The sequence below is a fragment of the Glycine soja genome, chromosome 7, assembly GCF_004193775.1.
Source record: "Glycine soja cultivar W05 chromosome 7, ASM419377v2, whole genome shotgun sequence".
Classification (NCBI taxonomy): Eukaryota; Viridiplantae; Streptophyta; class Magnoliopsida; order Fabales; family Fabaceae; genus Glycine; species Glycine soja.
This window is the reverse complement of record NC_041008.1, coordinates 37,456,974-37,481,055: the sequence shown is the minus strand read 5'-3', so window position 1 is coordinate 37,481,055 and position 24,082 is coordinate 37,456,974. Positions and strand designations below refer to the sequence as shown.

At 31.8% G+C, this 24,082-nt stretch overlaps 2 protein-coding genes across 6 annotated transcripts; both read right to left on the bottom strand.

Moving 5' to 3' along the window:
• Positions 1-61: 61 nt before the first annotated feature.
• Positions 62-12,337, bottom strand: LOC114419440 (probable protein S-acyltransferase 23). Of its 4 annotated transcripts, none has more exons than XM_028385099.1 (14): positions 12,092-12,337; positions 10,284-10,636; positions 9,793-9,951; positions 8,599-8,711; positions 8,118-8,197; positions 7,349-7,512; positions 6,132-6,270; positions 5,916-6,015; positions 3,933-3,990; positions 2,674-2,751; positions 2,453-2,551; positions 2,115-2,193; positions 1,859-2,007; positions 62-439 (listed from the first exon to the last, which is right to left on the bottom strand). In XM_028385099.1, exons 2-14 carry the CDS (start codon positions 10,515-10,517, stop codon positions 251-253), a joined length of 1,641 nt encoding a protein of 546 aa, XP_028240900.1. In that variant the 5' UTR covers positions 10,518-10,636; positions 12,092-12,337; the 3' UTR covers positions 62-250. The 4 variants fall into 4 exon arrangements, with proteins under 4 accessions (XP_028240900.1, XP_028240904.1, XP_028240903.1 ...); XM_028385103.1 differs by having other exon boundaries at positions 9,811-9,951; XM_028385102.1 differs by having other exon boundaries at positions 10,284-10,629.
• A 2,440-nt stretch (positions 12,338-14,777) lies between these two features.
• On the bottom strand, positions 14,778-22,821 carry LOC114419439 (probable sphingolipid transporter spinster homolog 2). 2 transcript variants are annotated; one of them, XM_028385098.1, is made up of 17 exons: positions 22,779-22,821; positions 22,345-22,682; positions 21,845-21,973; positions 21,507-21,608; positions 20,339-20,443; positions 20,146-20,221; positions 19,398-19,472; positions 19,007-19,109; positions 18,866-18,928; positions 17,897-17,978; positions 17,537-17,628; positions 17,263-17,339; positions 16,966-17,079; positions 16,151-16,270; positions 15,824-15,952; positions 15,475-15,553; positions 14,778-15,203 (listed from the first exon to the last, which is right to left on the bottom strand). In XM_028385098.1, exons 2-17 carry the CDS (start codon positions 22,449-22,451, stop codon positions 15,064-15,066), a joined length of 1,593 nt encoding a protein of 530 aa, XP_028240899.1. In that variant the 5' UTR covers positions 22,452-22,682; positions 22,779-22,821; the 3' UTR covers positions 14,778-15,063. The 2 variants fall into 2 exon arrangements, with proteins under 2 accessions (XP_028240899.1, XP_028240898.1); XM_028385097.1 differs by lacking the exon at positions 22,779-22,821 and having other exon boundaries at positions 22,345-22,769.
• Between the last annotated feature and the right edge of the window lie 1,261 nt (positions 22,822-24,082).

Sequence of the window (24,082 nt, the reverse complement as noted above, 5' to 3'; positions counted from 1 at the left end):
TTTAAATGCATTTCCTCCTAAAGTAATGGGTATCCCACCAAACAATTGCACAACTGGCACATGAGTGTATCAAAATAATTTGTATTCTCTGATAAAAGAAAAATGTTTTATTTCTTTGTGCTCTGTAATAAAATGTACATGTGTCAGAGAATGAAATCCTAGCTGAAAATGACTATCATCTACATATCTACGAATTGGAACTATGTGATAATATAACAAAGGATGCATGGACACAGCCTGGGAGAATGTTCTAAGTTGCCACCTGCTGTAATGGAGGCCAAGCAATCTCATCATCATTTGTATAGCCGAGAAAAAGGAAGTCAGCACAATTCTTCCAACAACCGTGGTTATATGGGTTTCTGAACCGCCCATCAGGACCACGAAGGTAATCATAACGGGAGGAATTTGCTAGTTCATTTGTGGTCACATTTCGAGCTATCTGCATTACAATTTACAAACATGAAAAAACTTCTACAGTTACTATCTTGAAGGTGTTTGAGTAACAAAATGCTTGTATACAATTATGTATATTTCAAAGCTTTCACTGTGAAAAGTATTAGAGAAAATTACACCAACATCCCTGAAGTTTCATGAAATTACACAACCACCCTCTGCCTTTATTTATTGCTACACTAACCCCCCTTAATTGTTTAAAAAACGTTACACTGACAACCCCTGAAGGAAGGTTAGTGTAAATGTTAAAAAAGCAGGTAAGGTTTGTGTAATTTTACAAAACCTCAGGGAGGCTCATGTAATTTATACTCTATTAGATAAGTTGCTCAACTGAAGGAATGCTGCAAACTAATTTGACAAGATGCCATTCATGGATCTCCTTTTCCTAAAGGTGACCTTTCATTTTTGGAGAAAGGTAAGCAAATACAGAACATGAGAATTCCTGCATATGATATGGTGGGTTTTTGCAAGCGGAAACTTGTCTCTTTGACTCTTTCTCTGCAAATGGCACTATCATTTCCTAAATAAAAGGAGAGGATAAAGATGCACCATTGACTATTCTATGCTTGGTATTTATCAAATGACACAAGTAGCATGGTTTTAGGTATCTTGGATCCATCTAACAAGGTGATGGGGAATGGATGTCATGTCCCACATAGTACTAAACCCGTATGGATGAAATAGTTAAAGGCTTCAGGAATAATATTGTATGATGGCAAAGAGGCTATCAAACTCATGGAAAATTTTACTGGATAACTATCAGACCAGCAATGCTCGGTGGTAATAAATATGTTGGGCAGTGAAGCACCAAGAAAAGCATAAAATAAGAGTAGGGAATAAGAATGATATGATTGTGTGGACAAACAATATTAAAAAAGGGATAAGATTAGAATTGAATGTATTTGGGGGTTAATTGGAGTAACACTAACACCTATCAAACAGATGAGAGAACCTTGACTATAATGGTCTGATCAAGTGAGAAGAGAGGCTACAGAAAGACAGATGGAAGAATGGAAGATAATCTGATTAAAAGGAGTAGGATACAGAAAACTTTAAGTCACTAAAAAGACCTTGATCTATACTGTTTCATACAGAAAATTTGGTTATTGGGAGAAGTCGAGAACTCTACAATACCAATTTGTCCATGTAGTTAACTCGATGTAGTGGAATTAAGCCTGGTTGATGTTTGGACACTTCGGTCAAAGTAGGTGTAGTAAGATACCAGGTTTCTATCAGAAAATCTAGTCATTTTAACAAAAGGAGGCTATTTTTACTTCTTGGTAAATGTTTATTCAGTAAATATATATTAATAATTCTTTTCAGTAATTTTCCCTAATATATTTGCTGATACAGAACTAAATTATTATTGGGAAGGGAAAATGGCAACTATGGATTAAGCAATTACCATGGAAGCCTGTGTTAGCGTTAATGTCGTAGCTGCAAAAAAAACAACAGCATCCATCACCAAAAACACAACTAAACCTGGATGTTTTACTAACGCATAATGGATCCATGTTTCTCCTGCCAGTAATGCTGGTGTAGATGTCCAAATTCCTGTAATGGAAAACAAGGCAGTTAGTTGTTATATATTTCAAGTGAAACAATAAATTATACAATTTCAGTATATAGAATGGTGAAAAAAGGAGCTCTTCAAGACATACTTTGAACTGCAACGGCACCAGAAAGGGAAGAAGTCAAAGTTCCCAGGCAGATAAAAATAAAGAAATCCCTTTTGTTCCTCTGCAAGATGCATACCAAGTATGATATTAAGGCCCGTAGTATACGGACTGAGGAAAAGAAGAAAAACAGCTCTGTTTGACCAGAAAAGTCAAGTAGAGCATCTTATTTCCAAATCAAACATACTGAGGAAGTAAACAATCTTATTGATTTATCACATATCCATCTAATGTAAATAAAACCAAAAATATAAAAGAAATCCATCAGAAGAATGCACTTTTGATCTTGTGTGTAGCAATTAAAACAGCACAACACTCCTTACCTTCCCAACACAGTTAGATATCCATGGACAGTGGTGGTCGAACTGTTCCACACATCGCTTACAAGTTGGGCAATGCTTAGATCGGACAGGTCTTATTATCTGATGATACAATTCGAGAAAACCTGATAAGCGATAACTTGTTTTGAGAATTTAATAAACAGAAATGTAAGTAAAGTATCAACATTAGATTTTTTAAATACTCAAAAGAATATCATGTAAACCTTGCAGGTAGGGCAAAGTTGAGACCAATTTCCCATCCAAACAGAGGAACTATTCAGATCAATATTCAATAACGGATCCTGCAGAATATAAAACATAATGCTCACAGAATTTACATCATAAAATAAATTTAAATAAACCTATAATAAAGTAAAACATGGCATTCATTCATATAAAAGATATAAATAATCATAGGTTCTTGTCAATGCTCTGGTGAAATCTCAGGGAGTGGCATCAAGTATTCCATTCCCTCACATGCAACAGAATTTATGCACAAAATATATCCGTTGTCTGCTGATATAAATAAAACCAAGTCATTTCCAACTACTCCCTCCGTGCCTTTTTATAAGACATTGTTTTGAAATTTTTTTGTCCCTTTTTATAAGACTCTTTTTTACTTGTCCATTAGATTAATTATCTTTTACTAAAATACTGTTAGTTAATTTAGGTAATAAATAATAGACGCTATGAATTGTCTCTTTCTCTCTCTCTCTCTCTCTCTCTCTCTCTTATGAGGATTGGAGAATGGAAGAGTTTAGTTTTAAAAATTAAAACCCCACTACTATTATTCTCTCTCTATGCATTAATTACTTAAGGGTAATTTTGGAAAAATAATACAATTACTATTAGGAACCTACTTTCAGCACAAGGATTGATTCCCACACAATGTCTCACAGAAGCACTTAGAGAGTGATAGAGAGAAAGAATGAATCTGTTTGTATCAAGCAAGAACTCTGTAACAGAACCAAGTACACAAGGTACCCCAAAGGAGCATTCTACTTTCACACCGGTTTCCCAGCCAACAACAACAATTAGAATTCACAACCCCTCGCACTGTCCCAAGTGGCTTATTTATAAAAGCCCCTAATTTACACCTTTGCCCTTTCTCCTATAATAGATCTTTAAGGTCTGTTAGGGCATTTCTAAAGGAAGTTCTGCTTCATGCCTAACAATTACAAACAAATTTAATGCTGATAACTAAATTAACCAACTTTCTTAGTAAGTGTAAATTAGTCAATGATGTCTTATAATTAGGGAGGGTGTGAGTATATGATATCTAAGTTATAATAAATGTAGTATAATAGCAATGTCCATGTTTATGTCTCAACATACTACCATGAAGTCATTAATAAGAAAAAGAGGACCCATGTAATATGATAGTTTCCCTGATAAAATCCGGTTTGTGGGTGCAAGTCTTTTCTTCGTAACAATCATCACTCGAAAGCAACATTCTTTTAAACAACCACAAAGGACTGCATACCTCAGTATCACTTTGAGTACCCAAGTCTCCCGGTCGTTTTATATAACCAGGATCTTTACTGCATAGGATTGAAATAACATTAATAAATTAGTGTTGATGGAAAGTTTAGAATTAAACTCCAATATTTTTTTCTGATATTTCAGGACAATTGTCATGTTTAATAATGGATATAACAACCATATTGTGTGAATGTGGACAGCAAATGAAAATAAACCAAATAAAAGAATAACAAAATATATTAAAAAAATTAGTACTGAACACAACTTGCCAAGAAAATGCCACGTGATTACCAAACAATGCAGAAAAATAACTACCCCATTTAAAAAATTCAATGCACAAGAGAAACACTTCCCAAATTCAGGTACTGGGCAAAGTCATAAAATAATTATACTATCAATAAACATTTAGCAATTCTGCATTCAAAAGAATTTCTTATTCTTATATTCGTTTCCTTTCCATTCCAACTCCTACTTTCCATCATCTTATGTCCAGTGTTGTTAAATAGCAGCCATGGTCCCATCACCCATGACATTGCAGAATGGCCACTTTTGATATAGCAGCTACGGAGGAAAAAGCAGTAGTTACTCCCTTTAAAAAAAAAAATTAAAACCCCAACATGGAGACCATCAACAGACATTCAACATGTGTTGGACACTGAAATTTTAAATGCAGCGTCATGTCTTCTCAAACCCAACACTGGAGATCCTTTTGACTGAACACCTACATCGCCGCGATCCACTGATTTGATTATCGCAATAAGCTCTGTTCATGAGTCCCTGTTTCTTTGTTTTTCCTTCTTTCTCCATTTTTTTGTTTCTCAATGTTTTCTGAGTCTCTTTATTCCTGTGTTTTGTATCTCTCTGTTCCTCTCTTTCGTCTCTGAACTTATGCTGAGGTTTATGATATTATCCCTAAAGTTTGTGGATTGTGTACTTATGGTGATATTGATTTCATACATAGTTGTTACATTATGTTTCTAGTTTATTCTTGATTGATGTAATTATTTTTATTTTATTTTATTTTATTCTGCAGTTTCTTTAGTATACTTTTCGTACATATGCATTTTCATTATAGCTGTCATGCTTCTATCATAGGTCTCAATTACATTCACCATACTTTTATGGCAGATTTTTGCTTGACAGAGGAGCCACCATCTGTCATTAGTAACATTACTTATATATCCTAAATTTAATCCGGAGGGGAAATAGCACATCGCAGGCAAATTCCTAGTTCATATTTTCAGTCAAATCAAATTCTTTTACATTACATGATATAAACCAAATGGAGTCTGCAAGGTCTCAAGTCACTGGAAACAATCCCAGGTCAGTCGATTGGGCAGTAATTCATAAAACTTTTACAGTTGTATCATTGTTGATGAGGCAAAGGTCATGCCACCAGTTACACTACTTCAACGTAACAAAATATTGACTAGTTTCAGACTTTTCAGTTAGTTAACTAAGTAGAGGAAAGGCTGTAATGAAAAAGGAGTGAGGGAAACCAAGAGAGGGGACTATCATGTATTTATGGAATTCATCGGAGGGAAGTGTTCCAGGTCCCAAGGTATCCATTTCAGTCCATGTTCATCCCTACCTTATTCAAGAATCAGATTGATACAGGATTTTGAGATTTAGGATTCCAATCAATAAATTCAGATTTTTTCTTACTGTTATGGTAAATAGTAATAAACAGACTGCCAGAAACAGAAATGATTATTCTCCAATTCTTCTTCAGTGAAAGAGTTCCAATATGACTTGAGGATGCAAAGAAAATGAAACACTAGTCACATTTTGGTCCTAACTCTTGGATCCAACTTCTGAGTTCCTACAGAACTTTATTGGAGCATTCACATTATCACAACAGGCATGCATCAGCAGAAGGTATTCATTCAAAAGCATAATATCACACAAATACGAAGAAAGTACATATATTTATATTACCATATCACACACAAAAACAGAACATATACATAACACAGAAGATTACCTACTACACTTGTAGAACATAATCAGGGAACCAACGGCCGAAGAAAGCGCCGTCCATGCCCAAAGTCCAACAACGGCAGTAATCTTTTTAAGGTTAGGAGCTGGCATTAGTGGAAAATATTCAATCAAGGTAAGTCATCACAAAAAACTCAGGTAATGACTAATGAGTGCACGTGTGTGTGTAGTATTGTAAATTGGAATACAATTTTTAATGTACCTGCAACGACTGAGTTGATGAAGAGGATCGAGAGAAAGATTATAGTACAAAATAAGATGGGAGCATAACCAATATCTGTCACTATCCCACTACACAGTTTCCCTTTCCAGTAGTTTCTACTAGCCCGTTGTTGATTTGACTGCAAAAATAAAACACTATATTCAGTTACAGAGCCAATAAGAGTATAACTGCATAAACAAAGTGCAATAAGTCACTGGTCCTGTGCAATTTTCAGAAGCAAAATGTGATAGTTTAAGCTAACAGTCTCAAATTAATCCATCAATTTCAGAAGGATAAAGAAACTCAAAGTTCCACTATGGTAAATTATTCTGTCAGTCAAGACTCGAGCATACCACGGTAAGTAGCAATGCAAAATAAAGCAAAGAACTATCGGTAGTTCAATTCTGTAATGGCAGAACTCTGTCTACTTAAGCTAAGGTCAATCAGGTACAAGGATATCAAAATGGAGATCTAACGTAGGATCGGTAGGGGGGTGAAATGTGAAAATTGTTGGACCGTAACATGAATTGTAATATCCAACTTAAAATACAAATTATATTATATATACATATAAAATAACATAAATAAGCAAAATAACCTTAAAACATAATAAACATTTAACAAAATTTCAATTAAAAATACATAAAAAAAGTGCTAGTCACAAATGAAGTAAAAATTATAACTTGTAACATATAAAGAATTTTATTTACCTACTTTAGAAAAACAATACTCCCTCCAGTCTTGAATATAAGCAAAAAAAAAAAAAAATTTACACCAATTAAAAAAGTAAGTTAGCATCATTTAATTGTATCAATCTCATTCAAAAAACAAACTTTTTTTCTAAACTACTCTTCCATGGAACTTGATATCAAGAATAAAAGGAAGACATTGAGCATAAACTGTTTCTTATTGGCCCTCATTATTTTAAAATAAAACTGTTAATTTCAGCACAAGGTTAGGTAGGACTGTGCATTGTCCATACTTCATGCCAAATGGGTTCTTGCATGAGGAGTCGTATTAGATATAAATATCATTAATGTGTCTTCACCCAATAACTCAAGTTTTGGGATAGTTGGTTCAGAGATGTATGTTTACCCATGATCTCCTGCACTTAGCAAAACTAAATTTAACAATGTTTATTAATTACCACAAGTCTCATCAAGAATGTTCTTAAAAAAGTACATAACCAACACCCTCATTAATCCAATGTTACGTACAAGGAAAGGAGCGACATGCCGATGACCTTTATCATATGCAAGCTGTACAGGTGTGTTCCCAGAATTGTCCTTCACCATCAGTTCTTCCTTTGTGCCTGCATGTACAAGCACAGTGCATGCCTCTGCATTTCCTCTTAATGCAGCCCAGTGCAACGGTGTACAACCTAAACAAGTTTAATTGAGTATTATCACATAAAAGAAAAGCAAAATGACCAACAGAACTACACCTTAATGCCAAAACCAACCTGTTTCAAAAGTATTAATCAAAAAACTTTAACCTAATGTAATAATAATAACATTCAAACTTTTATGACTATATCATCAAATGTCAAGAACATAAAAACTCAAATATGTGTGCCAAACAAACTCTTGAAACTATAGGGAGGAGGACTGAAGCATCCTAAATTTCACATAGATAAGTCCAGCATACAAACCCCTTGAACCAGCAATATCAAGATCACGGAATCATTGTGTACATGATACCAATAGTAATGCATAATAATAATTAAATCTAGTTCAATCTCATATAGTATTATTCATGCAAAGTGGCCTAGTACTTATTACCAAAAATACCAATCCTATATAACATGGACTGCCCTCCTAAGTGATAGCTAATCTTAGCATATGATAGAATGACTTCAAATATGTTTATGTTGGACTGGTCTCGACCAAATACTAAAAACTAGAGAAAAAAGACCTTATGATATAAAGAATATATAATTGAGAACTTGTAAAAATGTAAGGGAAATTAAACGCTAACTTGGCATACCATCTTTATCTTGTCTTCCTTGACTTGCATCTCTAAATAGAAGCAATCTTATTGTGTCAGCAAATCCCTTATATGCAGCCCTGTCCATGAGAACTAATAAGTCAAAAAACCAAGGAAAAAAATCAACATCTTCAATGGATTTTCTGAATACACAACCATAATCAACAATCATTTAGGGTGAGCTTCAACAATTTGACACAACAAATTTACAACCCTAAAGTACTTCAAAACAATTTGAAGAGCAGGGAAACATTCCATTGGTCAATACTCCGTTAAATTAATTAGTTTAGGATTAGGAAAAAAGACATACAGTTTAGCCAAAGCATAATCTGGTTATGTATTTAAATGAGTTTAACTAATTTTATGAGTGCATTAAAAGCAAAAGAACATGCAAATTGTGGAACCATGACATTGACAATCAAATCATTATCAAAATAAGGTTTCTTCATCATGCATAGCAATCAAAAGGTTCATGGCATACCAATGAAGAGGACTCCATCCATCATTATCAGGCACATCAAAATCAGCATGGTACTTTACTACAATATGATTTAAGAAAGCTGCCTGTCCATATTGTGCAGCAACATGAACTGCCTGCAGGAACCATTTAACTATGAAAATAGCACAAAACTGGAAACATTTAAACAGGTGGTAAGCAGAATAAGTCCAGGGTTTTCCTTATATAGGAACAGGTGTAGACCAATCTCACACAATAACCCACTTGCTCACTTCTTTTGTACCCAAATACCAATACAATTTATAAGAATTTATATTCATTAAAAAAAAACACTAAATTGACAATAATTAAAATGTAGATAGCTTTTTGTAATCATTATAAGTAATTTTTAATAATTTATTTTATTCTTATTGACAAAATATTGAAACATTCACAAGTCAAAGTTTCATAAACTAAACTCATCTTGCTTCTTTTTACCTAACATATATTGCTTGTTAGCTTACACAACATAAATGATTATGTTTATACACACAAACACATATAGGGATTTGCTAACATACACCAACTTGTTTATTAGTTGGAGTACGTGTCCAAGCTACACCGTCGATGTATTTTAAGATAATCTCTAGTTATAACTTGCTAACTCACTCCCAACTAAAAAACAACTAAACAAGTATGTGTACATTAGCAATCCCCACAAGCACTTGCTATCGTATACACACTTTTTTTTAGTTGGAGTACGTTAGCAAGCTACACTATTGGTGTATTTTAAACTCTAGTTATGACTTGCTAAGTACTCCAACTAAAAATGAGTATGTGTACATTAGCAAATCCATCTCTCTCTCTCTCTCTCTCTCTCTCTCTCTCTCTCTATATATATATATATATATATATATATATTACAACTTTAATCAATAAGTCAGGGAAAGTTTTGATACTCAGACATCCAGATAAAACAAATAAGGAATAAAATTGGGTATACAGTCACTATTCAGACCTACGGATTTGGATATGGATGATTAACTTTAGAAAACAGCTGGGGGCATAAGGTGAAAAGATGTCAATGATTCAAACTAGGATATGAATTTGAACGCAGGAATTTTTATTTTGTTAAAACCCCCCAACCCATGCCTGCCTTACTGACTTCCCTACTTACAGAAAATAAGCAAATCCTCCTGAAATGATGCAACTTATCCATTTACACAATTGTTGACTAACATGAGTAGAGTGCACTACCCGGTATCCATTTACGTCTGCAGCTTCAACCCGAGCACCGTTCTCCACGAGCACATCAGCAGCTAGAGTTGAACCACGAACCGCCGCCCAGTGCAATGCCGTTTGTTGCATGTTGTCTTTAGCATTGACATCCGCCCCATGCTTCATAACAAGCACAGTTCAAAATTAAAGCACATTCAACCTAAATCAATTCATAAGTATACACAATATGTAATATATATATAAATATAACAATCAAACGCAAAGTCCTTCCACATAAATTAACTTCACTGAGAGTTACGAAAACTGTTAATTTCTTAAACGACACATAGCCTCCCAAAGAAGAAAAATACAAACTTGCTGCATATGGAGGCGAAACCAACTTAAATTTAAAAAGTAAAAATGAAACGCCCAATTCTGTTATCACCAATTCTGAGCTAAAGCACTTACTTACACAAACATCAAAAAACGAAGCGAAAAAAGGGGGGAATTACCTGAATGAGATAGTGCGCAATGTCGTGGAAGTTGTTAAGCGAGGCCCATTGAAGAGCGTAATAGCCGTTAGAATCGGGAAGAGAGACGGAGGCGCCGTCTTGTTCGACGAAGGTTCTCAATTTGTTGAAGTCGCCGTGAGCAGAGGCGGTGAAGATGTCGAGGATTGGAGGCTGGTCGTTGTTGGGTTTGGAGACCGATGATGATGAAACCACCTCGATCTCCGAGGAAGCCATGGAAATTGGTTAGGGTTTGGAATTGGGATTGGAGAAAGAAAGTGTGAGAGAATGAGAATGTGTGTTCCTTTTCCTTCCCCAGTTAGTTCCTCCCACTCTCCCTCACTTCATCCTTGATTCTTCCACAACAAGAATAGTCCCTCAATCAGACACAACAAGAAAGAAAAATAATTGTTTATTTTTTATTTTTAAATTAATAAAATAGAGTTATTAATTCTATGATATACATTAAAGTTTTAATTTTTAGTTTCTTGGGTTCAGTTATTTTTATTTTATTTTTCCAGATTATTAAATCCTAATTAATCTAATTAAGATTGAGTTGAGATTAGACTAAAATAATAAATATTTAAATTTAAATCGATTCAAAATAAAAATAGAAGAATCACTCAAAATAAAAATAGAAGAATCACTCAAAAAGTTAAAAATCGAACTACAACATTCATATTAGTTTAATGTTAGATATTTTATGTATGTATCACTTGAATTTCATAATATTTTATAATTTTATGTATATAAAATTTATATAATGTATATTACTTTTTTTTTCAATATTTCTTTAAGATATTTTTGATTTAAAATAGATGAAATTTTGTAGATTTTTATTGTAGAAAATTTAACATATTAATAAGTTTTATAAATTATTATCAATAATTTTTAATATAATTTTATTTAAAATAGGAAAAAATATATAAATTTTAATGAAATAATATTTTAATAAAAATCGTAAAAACATAAACAAATCAAACTACAAAATAATGGTTTGATTTGATTTGGATTTTATTTTAAATAAAATCAAATTTCATATATCTTTTTAATGTGATTTGGATGACTTTTCAATAAAAAAAATTAAATTAAACTAAATCGCGAACACTCTTAAAAAACATATCAAACCTTATTCTTATATATTTTGATGTTAAAAGTTATTGTAAATGGATTAATAATATTTAATAAAACTAAAATGTCCTTATTTAATACATTAATTATTGATATTGTGAATCTGTGATGTGTTGTTCTATGAATAAAATCAATTTTAAAAGCATAAAGGAAAGCTTATTTCTCAAACTATGAGTAAATCAATCTTATCCAATGCAAATTCACTTTCATCTCACTCAAATTTTATTCAAACGAAACAACGTTACGCCCACGATGATGAAACATAATCCTAAGCAATACTGTTTTCAAAATCAGAAACACAGGAGAGGGTACATGTAACATGATGCTGACTGAGATAGACTCTTGTAATAAATTTCCATTAGCCCATAGCTAAAAGATAAACAAAAAATTAATGTTAACATTTAAAAAAAAAAAAAAACAAAAACTTTTAACTAACCAGTGCCATAGAATTAGTTTAGTTTTGTGCAACTTGAGCCAATAACAAGAAGAAAAGGTTATGAGAAATTGTTACATCTACATGTTAATCTTCTGTAAATGAGGGTACTTACAAGCTCATATGAAATTTACATAACCAATTGAAGAAAACAAAAGAGGAGATAAAAAAAAAAAAAAAAGGCAATAAAGTATTATAAAGGAACAATTAAGACTAGCAGCTGCAAAGTTGAAGGGCTTCTTCGAACCTCTTATTTTCTGATCTTGCTTTGGGCACGGGGTTGTATTTGGCAACCCATTTGAATGCAGAGGCTTTCAAACTAGAATAATAAGTTGTTGCAGATGATGATGATGATGAGGGTGCGTGTGTTTTGCCATTGTGAGAGAGCAAAAGCATTGCTGCTGTAGGTGCCATAGATAAAAGATAAAGCCAAAGTGATGTGAAATTTGAAATCAAGCCACGTTGAGGAAATAACTTGTTCTGTATATACTTGCTATTATATTTATACTCAGGGAAAGTGCATCAGAGTATCTGCGGGCTACTCTTTACCTGTTTCTTCTTAGCAAAGGGTGGAAATTCAAGGGGTGTAAAACCATGGAAAAATGAAACTGTTGACTGGTTTTGTCTCTTTTCCAAATGAATTTATAATTTAAAGTTATTTAATATTCATACAATAACATTATTATTATTATTATTATTATTATTTTATCAAAATAGGAGTTTATTTTATTTTTTCTCTATTATAAAATTTACTTGTACTTATATAATTTGTATTTCTTAAATTTAAATAGCTTTTACAGCTTCAATAATGAAAGGCACAAGAGTCATACAAATATATAAATAATGATAATTCATAATAAATACAACCGGGTTTTAAATATAAGCAATAAAAGTTTTTTATTTTTTATTTTAAATATAAGTAAATCTCAGATATTTATGTCTTATTTTATGAAATTCTTTAAAATATCTTTCATTCAATAAAGTTAAATATTTTTTTATGTTTGATATCAAGTTTCAATAATAAAAGATAATTTTAAAAAAATAACATGATTTTTTTAAATAAAATAACATAATTTAATAAAATTGACTAATTTTCTTAATAAATATGAAATATATCTTTTTTTTCTTATAATTGAAATTGAAGGAGTAATAAATACTGAATAAAAAAAAATTGATATAACATGATTTTTTATTGTCTAGACTACACTAAATCACACACATATTTTCATTAAAAAAAACATGAAATTAGATACCTGTGTTCAAATAAAAAATAAAAAGAACAAATAGCTCGTGCATTAAAAGAAAAGGTTGAACCAACATTATAAACTGCCAAGGCTACTTGGAACCTCCAATCTACCTACCATGCAGTGAGCTTGAATCATGTTCTATGATCCTGTTTTGGGAACAGGATTGTATTTGGTAACCCAGTTTCGTGCAGAACCTTTCAACCCAGAATAAGTTATTGCACAAGAGGATAAGTATCATAGTCATGATGGGACACGTGTTTTTTTGTCCTTGTGAGAGAACAAGAGCAATTGTGCTGTAGGTGTCATAGTCTCATACATAAGCCAAAATGATGTGAAATCAACCCATGCAGGATAAATTAAGGTAATATTATTTTGTATCTATCTATAACATCTGAAACATTATAAAATGAAAATATCCATTTTCATTTTCACATTTTAGATTTTTTTTTTCTAACTATATTGTTATTATATTTTAACTGTATAAAAAAAAATCGTCCTACCAATCACATAATATAAAATTCAAATTTAAAGTAATTCGAGATTATTTAATATTATGAACTACATTATTATTATTATTATTATTATGCTTTAACTGTAAATAAAAAATACCCTATCAACGACAAGAAAAATCCAAACTTAATGTAATTTCATAGTATCATTTCTTATTTAAAGTCTATCTTTTTGGTCCCTCCCTCTTTTATTTTTTTTTAAAAAAAAAATATGAAAAACAGTCTGTGGGCGTCTCGTTACTAGTTTCTTAGAATTAATGTTTTGCAAAGTAGCCAAGGTTGGAAATCTTACGAGTTTAAAACCATGGAAAGTGGAAAACTGTCTACTCCTGCTGATTCTGTCACTTCTTCGAATGAATTGTCTAACTTTAACTTATATAACTTCCTCTAAAAAAAAAACTTCTATAACTACAATAATGAATGTCATAATATAATAATAGATATACAAAGTAAACAAATTTTCAAAATAAATTAATTGTTTTCCTGACAGGTGAACTAGAATTGTTTTCCCGACATAATGACTAAACTTCATCCGAACAAATAAAACAAGATTATGTCAAGATTTCTTTTTAAAGAAGGGGAAGATTATGTCAAGATAAAAAATATAAAACTCAGACAGTTGAGAAAACTTACAGTAGAATAATAAGATTTAAAAGAATATGATAGGCAAAATAGTTAAAAAAACAAATTAGGGAACCTATAGAAAAATGGATAATAACATTTTTTGGATAGATAATTAATGTAAGGTTCCTTATTATGCAAATGTATGAAGAAAATCATTATACACAGTTCCTTACACATGTTAAAAGACTACTTTTGAATTCGAACTCATAACCCACCCGTCATCAAAGCACACCACCTTTATGGTTGTTCCAGGATGCACCCTCTTTTTATTAAAATAAAAATAGATACCTTAAATATATATATATATATATATATTTTTAAAAAAACTATATAGATTTACCCAAAAGTATTTAGTAAGAATATAAATAAAAAGACTACAATTCTATGCAAATTTTATCAGCAATATCAGTAATTCAATTAGAGTTGTCACTTTTAATAAAACTTTATTCAAACATCATCCTATAACCCAATGAATTGATCTCGTAACTATGCTAGTAAGAACATTCTCAGTCAAAGATAACAAAATCAGAAGGGTAAATAAAAAATGCATTACTGAACAAAGTAAATTTTGGACTAATTGATATATCACATGTATTTACAACGTTATGTCCAAGAATGATGGTGAATAATCTCTAGCAGAGCAGAGGATACAAGCTACCAATATAGACTAGTGATTAATTTCTCCTTTACCAAAAGCAAAAGTTACTTACACATAAAAAAAATGCAAATTTGGTAAAATAATAATAATATTAAAAAAGAATGCTATTTACATTTCAATGTGCCATCATCACTATGTGAAAAAAATTCTAGTTGGACAGACATCAAAATATACAAAGAAATCAGCATTCTCGGGATTGACCAGATGCTGATGTTTCAGCAGTGTTCTCTTCAAGCAATGGTGCCGTGCTTGTCCTTTCCACGCTTGATACTTCATGCTCACTATCTTCATTAAATCTATCCACACTGGGCAAAAATATTCCTGCAGCAATACCATGACACAGGCCATTCACAAAGCTCCTCCATATATTATACAATTTATGAGTTCATTTTGGCCATAGTACTTTAACTAATTCTAATATGGCTAAGCAACATCCATAATGGAATGATTGAAAATATGACTTGGTTTTATTTGCTTTTAGACATGATTTCTACAGTCACACCCTTTTTCTTATAATAATGATACGTTAAAGAAATTAGTAATGTGATATTTAGTAGCAAAACAATATGAAGTTGTCATCATAATGACTTACCTATGAACCATATTGCTGCTGCTGGAAAGAATATAGTTGTTAGAATCAATGCGGTCGTTCTCCAGTTATTAATTTTATCCTGCATTATCAAATATGTATAGAACAACCATTTTAGTATTGTACAATATACATGACATAATGCATTATTCTCTGCATATCTGGCTATCCATGCCTCTGTTTGGTAATTAATGGACTATTAAAGTTTTACAAAATAATGCCTCAAAGGCATGACACATTCACCAATTTTTTCCCCTTGAACCTGAGGAGACTATAAATCTGGTCATCATGTTGTGGAAAAGTAATTACTTCCACTTAAAAATTGTAATGAATACAACTTAAAAAAGCTAACCTGCATAAGTCCAACAAGAGGTGAGGAAGGTACATCTCCAAAGATATGAATAGCAACAGTAGACATAGCCATAGACAGCGGCCTCAAACTTGGTTTAACACAATGGAGACATACATAATTCACAGGACCCTAAAAAGAAAATTATAAGAATACTGAAACATAATAGTTCATTAAGAATATAAGTTAGGGATTTCAAGATACTCAGCTAACAGAGGAATAGTCAAACACAGTAGTTGAAATACTAACATTATAAGTACATATAGTTTAGCATGTCTTACTATAATAAGGCAAACATGAGGAAATCTTCTTCACAGAGAAGTGAATTACCTGAGTGGCAAAAACAAGTAGTTCACCAACAGCAAAAAGGGCAAGGAAGCCATACTGGCTTTTAAATAAGAAAGCACCAAAACAGCATGCACCACCAATAAATGTTGCTATTGAGAGAAGCTGCAAAAGAATTGAAAATGATCAGGAAATTTCTCTGAGAACCTAGGCAGTGGCATTTATGTGGAGATCACAACATGGCCTACCAGTTCCACTGGTTAGCCCATTACAGCTTGGATTATTGCACATGTACACCTTAGATGGGTGTATTATAGAAAATCAGTGTTAAAAAACAGTTTTTTTTTTTTGTTTTTTTGCTGGGAGAACATTTTGAATGATTACTAAATGAAATTTATTTGTGCAACTGACTTTGATAAAAGAGTTTCCCATATTTTATGAAAAAAAAATTATATTTAGTATTTACACAAGCAAATAATTTCAAAACTAAAACATTATGTTCAAAACATAAATGAGGCACCATTTGATCAATTAAATATCAGATACTGTGACTGAAAACAAATTTGCCTATTTGGCTACAATAACATATACTCCTAACTCTTACTGCAATCTAGTACAAGGGATTTTAATGAGGCAAGATGCCACTCTTTTTGGTCAATTAAAACCAGTTCATTTCATATTTATAGAAGATTGCAGTTGGTATTAGGATTGACTCAGGCAGAGTAGTTTAAAAGTGCAAATCCAGTTTTCTAATAGTGATCAACAGATAATAAAAAAAATAAAAATAAAAAGTGCACTATGCAATGCATAAACCTGTATTAAAAAATGCTAGAATTCACTCTTTGGATTCAAATACTGACCTTAAATGCATTTGATATTGTGTTAGTCATGAAATCAAGAACAAAGCCTCCTGCTACGGTGCCCAATATTCCACATACAACAGTAATTCCTCCAAACATCATATCTGCATTAGTCTGCACAAGTAAATTGTTCTTAGTGCAATAATATTGCTGTCACCAGAAAACTATAAAATTACTTGGTATATACTTATTTGGCTTAATTTTTAAGCAAGTAAAAAGATATAAAGGAAAGAAGGAACAGCTACGTTAATAAAATCTTATGCATAATTGTGATCATTAGCTAAAATAAAATCTCACCATGTTATATATACTATAACCAGCTTTAGGGCCCCAATATGAGTAAGCACCTATTACAAAGTTGTATGCTATGTAACCTGTAAATAGACATTCATGCAACAAAATTAAATGATGTGGCAAAACCATATGATATTTGAACATGGTATACATACAAGTAGAGGAGATTGATATATGAAAGCTAGTCAAATGGAAGCTTCTAAGATGAATTTAACAACACAAACTAAATCAATAAATAAATTGATGCATATAGTAGATCAGTAGGAGGAAGAAGTACCTAGAACATTGACAACAAAAACTTTATCAAGCAAAAGTTCTTTCATGTCTTTCAGAAATCTTGAGAACTGATCTAATATTGTGCATTTTGACCTAAAATAAGACAGGAATCAAACAAAATATAATTAACCAGTCAGTAAGTGATGCAGACACATACAACAAATCAATAGAGGGAAAAAGAAATTAGTTTAGAAGGATGGTGGAATAATCATTCTCAGCTGGAGGGGGAGGACTTTATTCTTAAAGACGAGAAACACTGACAAGAAAAATGCCTCAATGAACTATAATGACCAATAGGCCATACACTCAATATAAAAACGCCACTCAATAAATAAATCAAGAATAGGGGTACTGTTCTTGCCTGGAAGGTTCATGTGAGCTTTTGTCTCTGAACTCTGCCTTCAAGGACAATGCTTCATCTTTTCCATTTGAAGCCCCCACATCTTTTCATCAAATAGATGAATTTTTTTAAATTCAACAAAAAATATTGTGAATCAGAAGAAGACAAACAATACAGAAAACATAAAATTTAGTTAACTGAAAGAAATTTAGTGAGAGTTGAGCCTGTCCCAGAGAAAAAGTATATTACTTTCCACACAATCATGAGGGGAATGGCTACAAGCACTTCAAACATAGACAATTTTGAAACTAGCTGTTCGATAAAACATTAATCTGAAAGTTTGCTCAACAACTAGTGTTTCATGGGAGAGGAATAGATTTTATCCTTTTTTCAGATAAAGGAAAGTCACAATAATACCACAGAAATATAGAAAAGAAGGATGAGGAACCCTCCAATAATAATAATAATAAAAGGTATTACAAGGCACAAGAGAAACAATCAGGGAAAAATAAGTTTAAAGGAGCAATGAAGGAATAACAGAGGGATAAACTGGTAAGAGTCTATCGCTAAAAAAGTAAAATTTCTTGATTTTGTATGAAACTATGAGTAGCATTGGCTCAATGTAGAATGTTGATAATTTAATTTCATAATATGCACATATTTATAAATTTGAATTATATGTTTAAAGGGGATATGCTGCAACATACAAGTAGTGTTGGACTTAGGTGCATGGTGAACCCTATGCATAGTAGTACATCTAATATTAAATTTAATAGTGCGCACATATTTATAATTTTAAATTATATGTTAAATTGTGGAGATGCCGCCATGTATAGGGTAGATCATGAACCTGAGTCTTTATTAACACTACTCTTTCTTTATAGAATTTTTATCAGCATAAATTTGTTTAGATGCAAGTCCAGTAAATACTCTTTCCAAACTATAGGAACTTCATTGGCCATGTAGCTCCACTCTAAAACATAATAGTACCTGAAACTTCTGATGCAACTGTCCCCAGTGTCAGTGCCTTTTCTGAATCAGTAGGGGCAAAACCTGGATGCACAAATAGTTTAGTGATGGGAAACAAAGTAATGGAGCTACACAAAATCAATGCAGGAGAAGAATGTGCACCTTTTAACTGCAAAGGCTTCATAACAAATCCCAAAATAGCAAATGGAGACATCAATATAGCTTCCACCCAAAATCCATAACGCCAACCAAAATGATTTCCAACCTGTTTATAAACAATGAAAGGATAAAATAAGAAAAAGCAATTTAAAGGCAAGAAAAATAGAAGATATACATGATTGTTTCTAAAGCATAAGTACTGATAAAAGAGGGTTCCACAACTTGCCATCCAAGATTTCCTTTACCTACACTCCCTTTCTACTTTTAAGGAACTTCCAGTTTAAGATTTTTCATATCTAAAACATTTTATTTTTCATTTAGTTTTCAAAATTTATTTAGAGAACTAAATTTCCTCTGTTACAGGTTTTACAACTAGAATTTAAGGAAATCTTACCAAACCACCATAGATGTAGCCAATTGCATATCCTGCTGGTATACACATGTAAAATATCGCAAGCCACGCCGTTTTCTGACACATACACCAATGTAAGATAGGTTTCCACCATAGAGAAAACAGATAATAATCATAATCACATATAACATTTCAACTACCAAGAAGAGCAAGGAAAACATCAGTCAGTTTTATCAGCGACTATATCTATAGAGCATTAAAAGGAAGCAAACATACAACTGATGTAGATCAGGTCTCCATAATGATTAAAGCTAATATTCCACATTAATGCTTAATAACATTAAATGACAATAAAAAAGTTGAGTCGGTTTGATTAATATACAATGCTAGCTTTAATATTCTCAAAATGCAGGAAACAGTATTTGTTTCATTTTTAGTTATGTAATGTCCAAGCTGGGTCATGTTTTTGACACAGAAGCCATTTTTTTAGATAATGATGGTTTTGCTAAAATGGACAACAAACAAAAAGCACTGACAGCTTGTTAAAACAAATATTCTAAGGATTGAATAAAAAAATGTAATTGCACAAACCAAATAGCATCATAGTTATTTATGACCCACTGAAGACAACATATATTCACATCATATTTGTAGATGAAGCTTTAATTGAACCAGAATCCCATAAAATAATTACTTCAATGTTCAATAACTAAACTGTATAAGATAGCTACACATGAGCATAGCAGACAATTTAGACATTCTAAGATCATTACCAGGGACAGAAACAAACCTGTGAAACTGGGGCATTGTCATCAATGAAAGGTGCTGCAAGACTTATAAATGAAGCCTCACCAACACCAACTAGCCTGTATAAAAATACAACAGTATAAGGAAAAAAAAATATGACAGGTTCTTACATCATGTACTATGTTTGTATTCAATGCCAAAACCATAGAGTTCAATAAATAACTGAAGACACTTACATGCGACAGACTGCAATGGACCAGAAATTGAAAGAGAATCCACAACATAAGGTTGCAAGGGTCCAAACTGATAATCCCACTCCAATAAGTCTAAATGGGTTTACACTGCAAAATATACGAATTATATAATGATTAAACATTTATCTATACCAATGATGACAATTACAGATCACATAAATGACAGTGGGTGTGCATGACAGAGGTCAGAAGTTTTCACTATTGGATGATTATGTCTAAGAAACATAGGAACCTAAATTTAATGGAAAATAGGTGTAAAAAATGGTCAAGCTAAACTTTATGAGTGTGGCTTAATTATGCTGCAAAACCTTATAAAATATTTTGGACTTCAATATAACAGATCAATGGTTCAAAAGCTTGTCCAGTTTTCTAAAGTTTCATAATTTCATGAAAATTGACAAATTATCTTCTGAAGCCTTAGAGGTTGAATATTTAAGTTAAATAAATCTGAAAGAATCCTACAGGCAAACAAGTAGTAGCTGATATAGTTCAAGAAAAATAAAAAATAAAATATTAGCAGCCTTTATGCTTGAACTTTAATGTATATATCATAAATTAGTTATCCCTATGTTAATCTTTTAACATAACAACTCTGTAGTTAATGGAGAAGACAAAAACCAGAGTTTGCTACCATAACTGAGTCTAAAGAAGGATGAGTGCAAAGAACTCAAGTAAACTATAACTCAAGTATATTATTTGCTTTGATCACCACAATGCCAAAGGACCTTCACATACATCATGCCAAACAGGAGGTGAAGAGTATACAAGTTGCTGTAAATTAATTTCTTTGTGCCCCCACTCCCTCCTCTTACACCTTGTGGCATCTAAGTGGGATATGGTACACCTTTGGAAACCCCAATATATTCACAAACAAAAAACAGTAAAATCTCTCAAGTCTCAATCATTTGGGACAGGACTATTATGTGTGAATGTCTGTAAGGTCATTATTTCTTGAAAAAAGCACATAATATAATAAAATAAGCAACTTTCTGTTTTCTTAATGTGTTTGTCTAAATTGTTTCTGCTTAAAAAGAAGCTTATTTTGAAATTGCTTTTTTTAAGTTTAAACAAACCAACCCAATGTGTCTTACTTATCAAAGGTATCATAGCAGGAATATGTAACAACTATTTCAGCACGAACAATCATTACCTCTTTGCTAGAGAAGCAAATATTGGAGAAGCCACAAGAAGTCCAACCATAAAAGCAGATGATAGAACTCCATCCTCAAAATTGTTCAAGTTAAAATCCCCCCTGCATGGAAGGAGAAAACGATGTAATCAATAGTCAAACTAAGCTATGAAAACTTAATGCTCCATATTATCATACAATATGTCATAGTACAAACCACAAGGAAAATCTCATATAGGCAATAGTAACCTTGCTGGTTATAAAATGAACTATCCATCTAAAATTTAATACCAAAGTTTAAGACAATTACATATGTTTTCACTGTTTATGCCAAACATCCTAGAATATCTTACACTTACTGTATTCCTGTTCCAGATTTGCAGGTTCCACCTTCACAAGTTCGTTGACTTCCATTGACCCCATTGCTTGCTATCGCTCCTCGGTCCAAATAGTTTAACAAGTTAATCACACAAAATATAGCCAGTAACCTGCAGCACAAGATTAAACAGATCAAGAATTTTTAAATACACAAAAGCATTGAATTTTCAAATTTCAGCTTAATCTACACCTGCATTGATCAAACCCAAATAATGCAACACCTAGCAACACAAATCCATCAACATTTAAAAGAACATATAGCAGCTCAATATACACTTCAAGGATAAAAAAAACTTCCCCAGGCGCAATCAACAAAAATTGAAGGAAAAAAAAAAAGGAATATACCAAGACTTACTCCCCCTCCATAACACAAACCTATATCACAAAAATTCCAAATTTTCTTCCTTTTCCCACTTTTTTTTTTTTTCAAGCACAGATCTATTAACGAAAAAGTTAAAAACAAAAAGAAAAAAAAAATTACCTCTTTGGTGTAAACCATGAAGTTGACGGAATCATGGTGGAGTTGGTGCCCATGTCTGGTTCCAAAGAAGACTCAGGCTTTCCTTCATGTTCCTGTTGTTGTGCCATACCAATATATAATAAAAAAATTATATATTATATAGTTTGACAATGACCCTTTTGTTAAAAATTGGAAATTGAAAGGTGGTTGAAGGAATGAGAGCAATGGTCAAAGAGAAAGCAGTGCCATAGCTCTTCTCCCTTCACACAACCCAAACCCCAAAGTTCTTCTTCTTCTTCTTGGTTTCACCAACGTGCTGAGATGACACTTTTTCTCGTTATCATAAATGAACAGAATTGCTGAGAAATAGGGATTTGAGTTTTATAATTAGACAACATGTCCAGGTGGAGTTTGCTATCAACAACGAATTTGCTTTTGTGATTCTGAATCCTTACCTCTCTCTCCTTTTCTGTCGCTATTTTTTTGTAACCTTATCAAATTTTCCGAATTTTAAGGTCAAATAGATTGTTTCTGCATATGATAAGTTGGAGCTCGCGATTTTGAAGTTATTATTTTAATTTTTTTTTAATAAATTTATCTATTACTAGGGGAGAATGTAATCTGTTTTCGCATTTCTATTTTATTATTATATTTTTATATACTAAAACTAATATATTTTTTGTAATTTAAATTGTATATTAATTTTATTAATTTGGTATTGTGTCACGTGCATGAGGTTAAAATTCACATTTTATAATTTTATTATTTTGGATTTTTAATACGTTATTAATTATTTGGTTTCAATTTTAATAAATGTATATTAATAAATATGTCAATAGATAATAGATAATATATATATATATATATATATACTTTAAAGAAGTTTTAAAAAAATTAGAAATTTATCTTAGAGAAAGAATAAAAAAACCGATAAATTCTTGTCTTCTACTTTGTAATTATCCCTTCATAGAATCTGAATAAGAAAAATAAAATACCATGTTAACAATTGATTATTTTAGAAGGAAACAATGAAAATAAAAATAAAATCTGCTATGATAGGAAATGTTAAAAATAAAAGCGATCACATCATTTTCTTATCACGTGAGAATTACATAAAGCATTTTGGTGCCCGATTTCATGTCATGAGAAAGTCCCGGTTGCAACAGGATTTTGTGCATTGCACAGTGAGTAACATGTGATTTAGGAAAAATACGCATCAACTGCTTTGTCAGATTTATTTTCATTTGAATAATCTACAACTAAAAGCAATACATTATTAATTTAAAGTTTTAAACTTAGCATGTGACATGCAATTTGGATTTACTCAATCAAAAGATTCTCTATGATGGGAAGAAGTGAGATTGGACTTATTTTCCTTTTAGTTTTCAGTAGTAAAGCAGTCCAAAATCAATTTTCTCACCAGCTCCAGTGGGAAAAAATCCTCTTTATTTCTTCCATTTCTATCGTTTTAGAAAAATAAATGGTATTTTTTTATTTAATGTGTATCATATCAATTTCATTTATTTGTCCAAAACTTTAATAATGAAAAAAATGGAGAAGATCTTAACCCTTGCAGTTGAGGTGAGATTTTTTACAAATAAAAGCCTACCATGAACACACTGCAAACTATGTTTAATAAGTAAGACGTTATTCTTTTTTAAGTCTATTTATTTTTTTCTAATCAAGATATTCTTTCATCGAAAATCAAGAATTAATCTCCTCAAGTAATAATATCTATTTAAGAAATTGATCTCTCTTA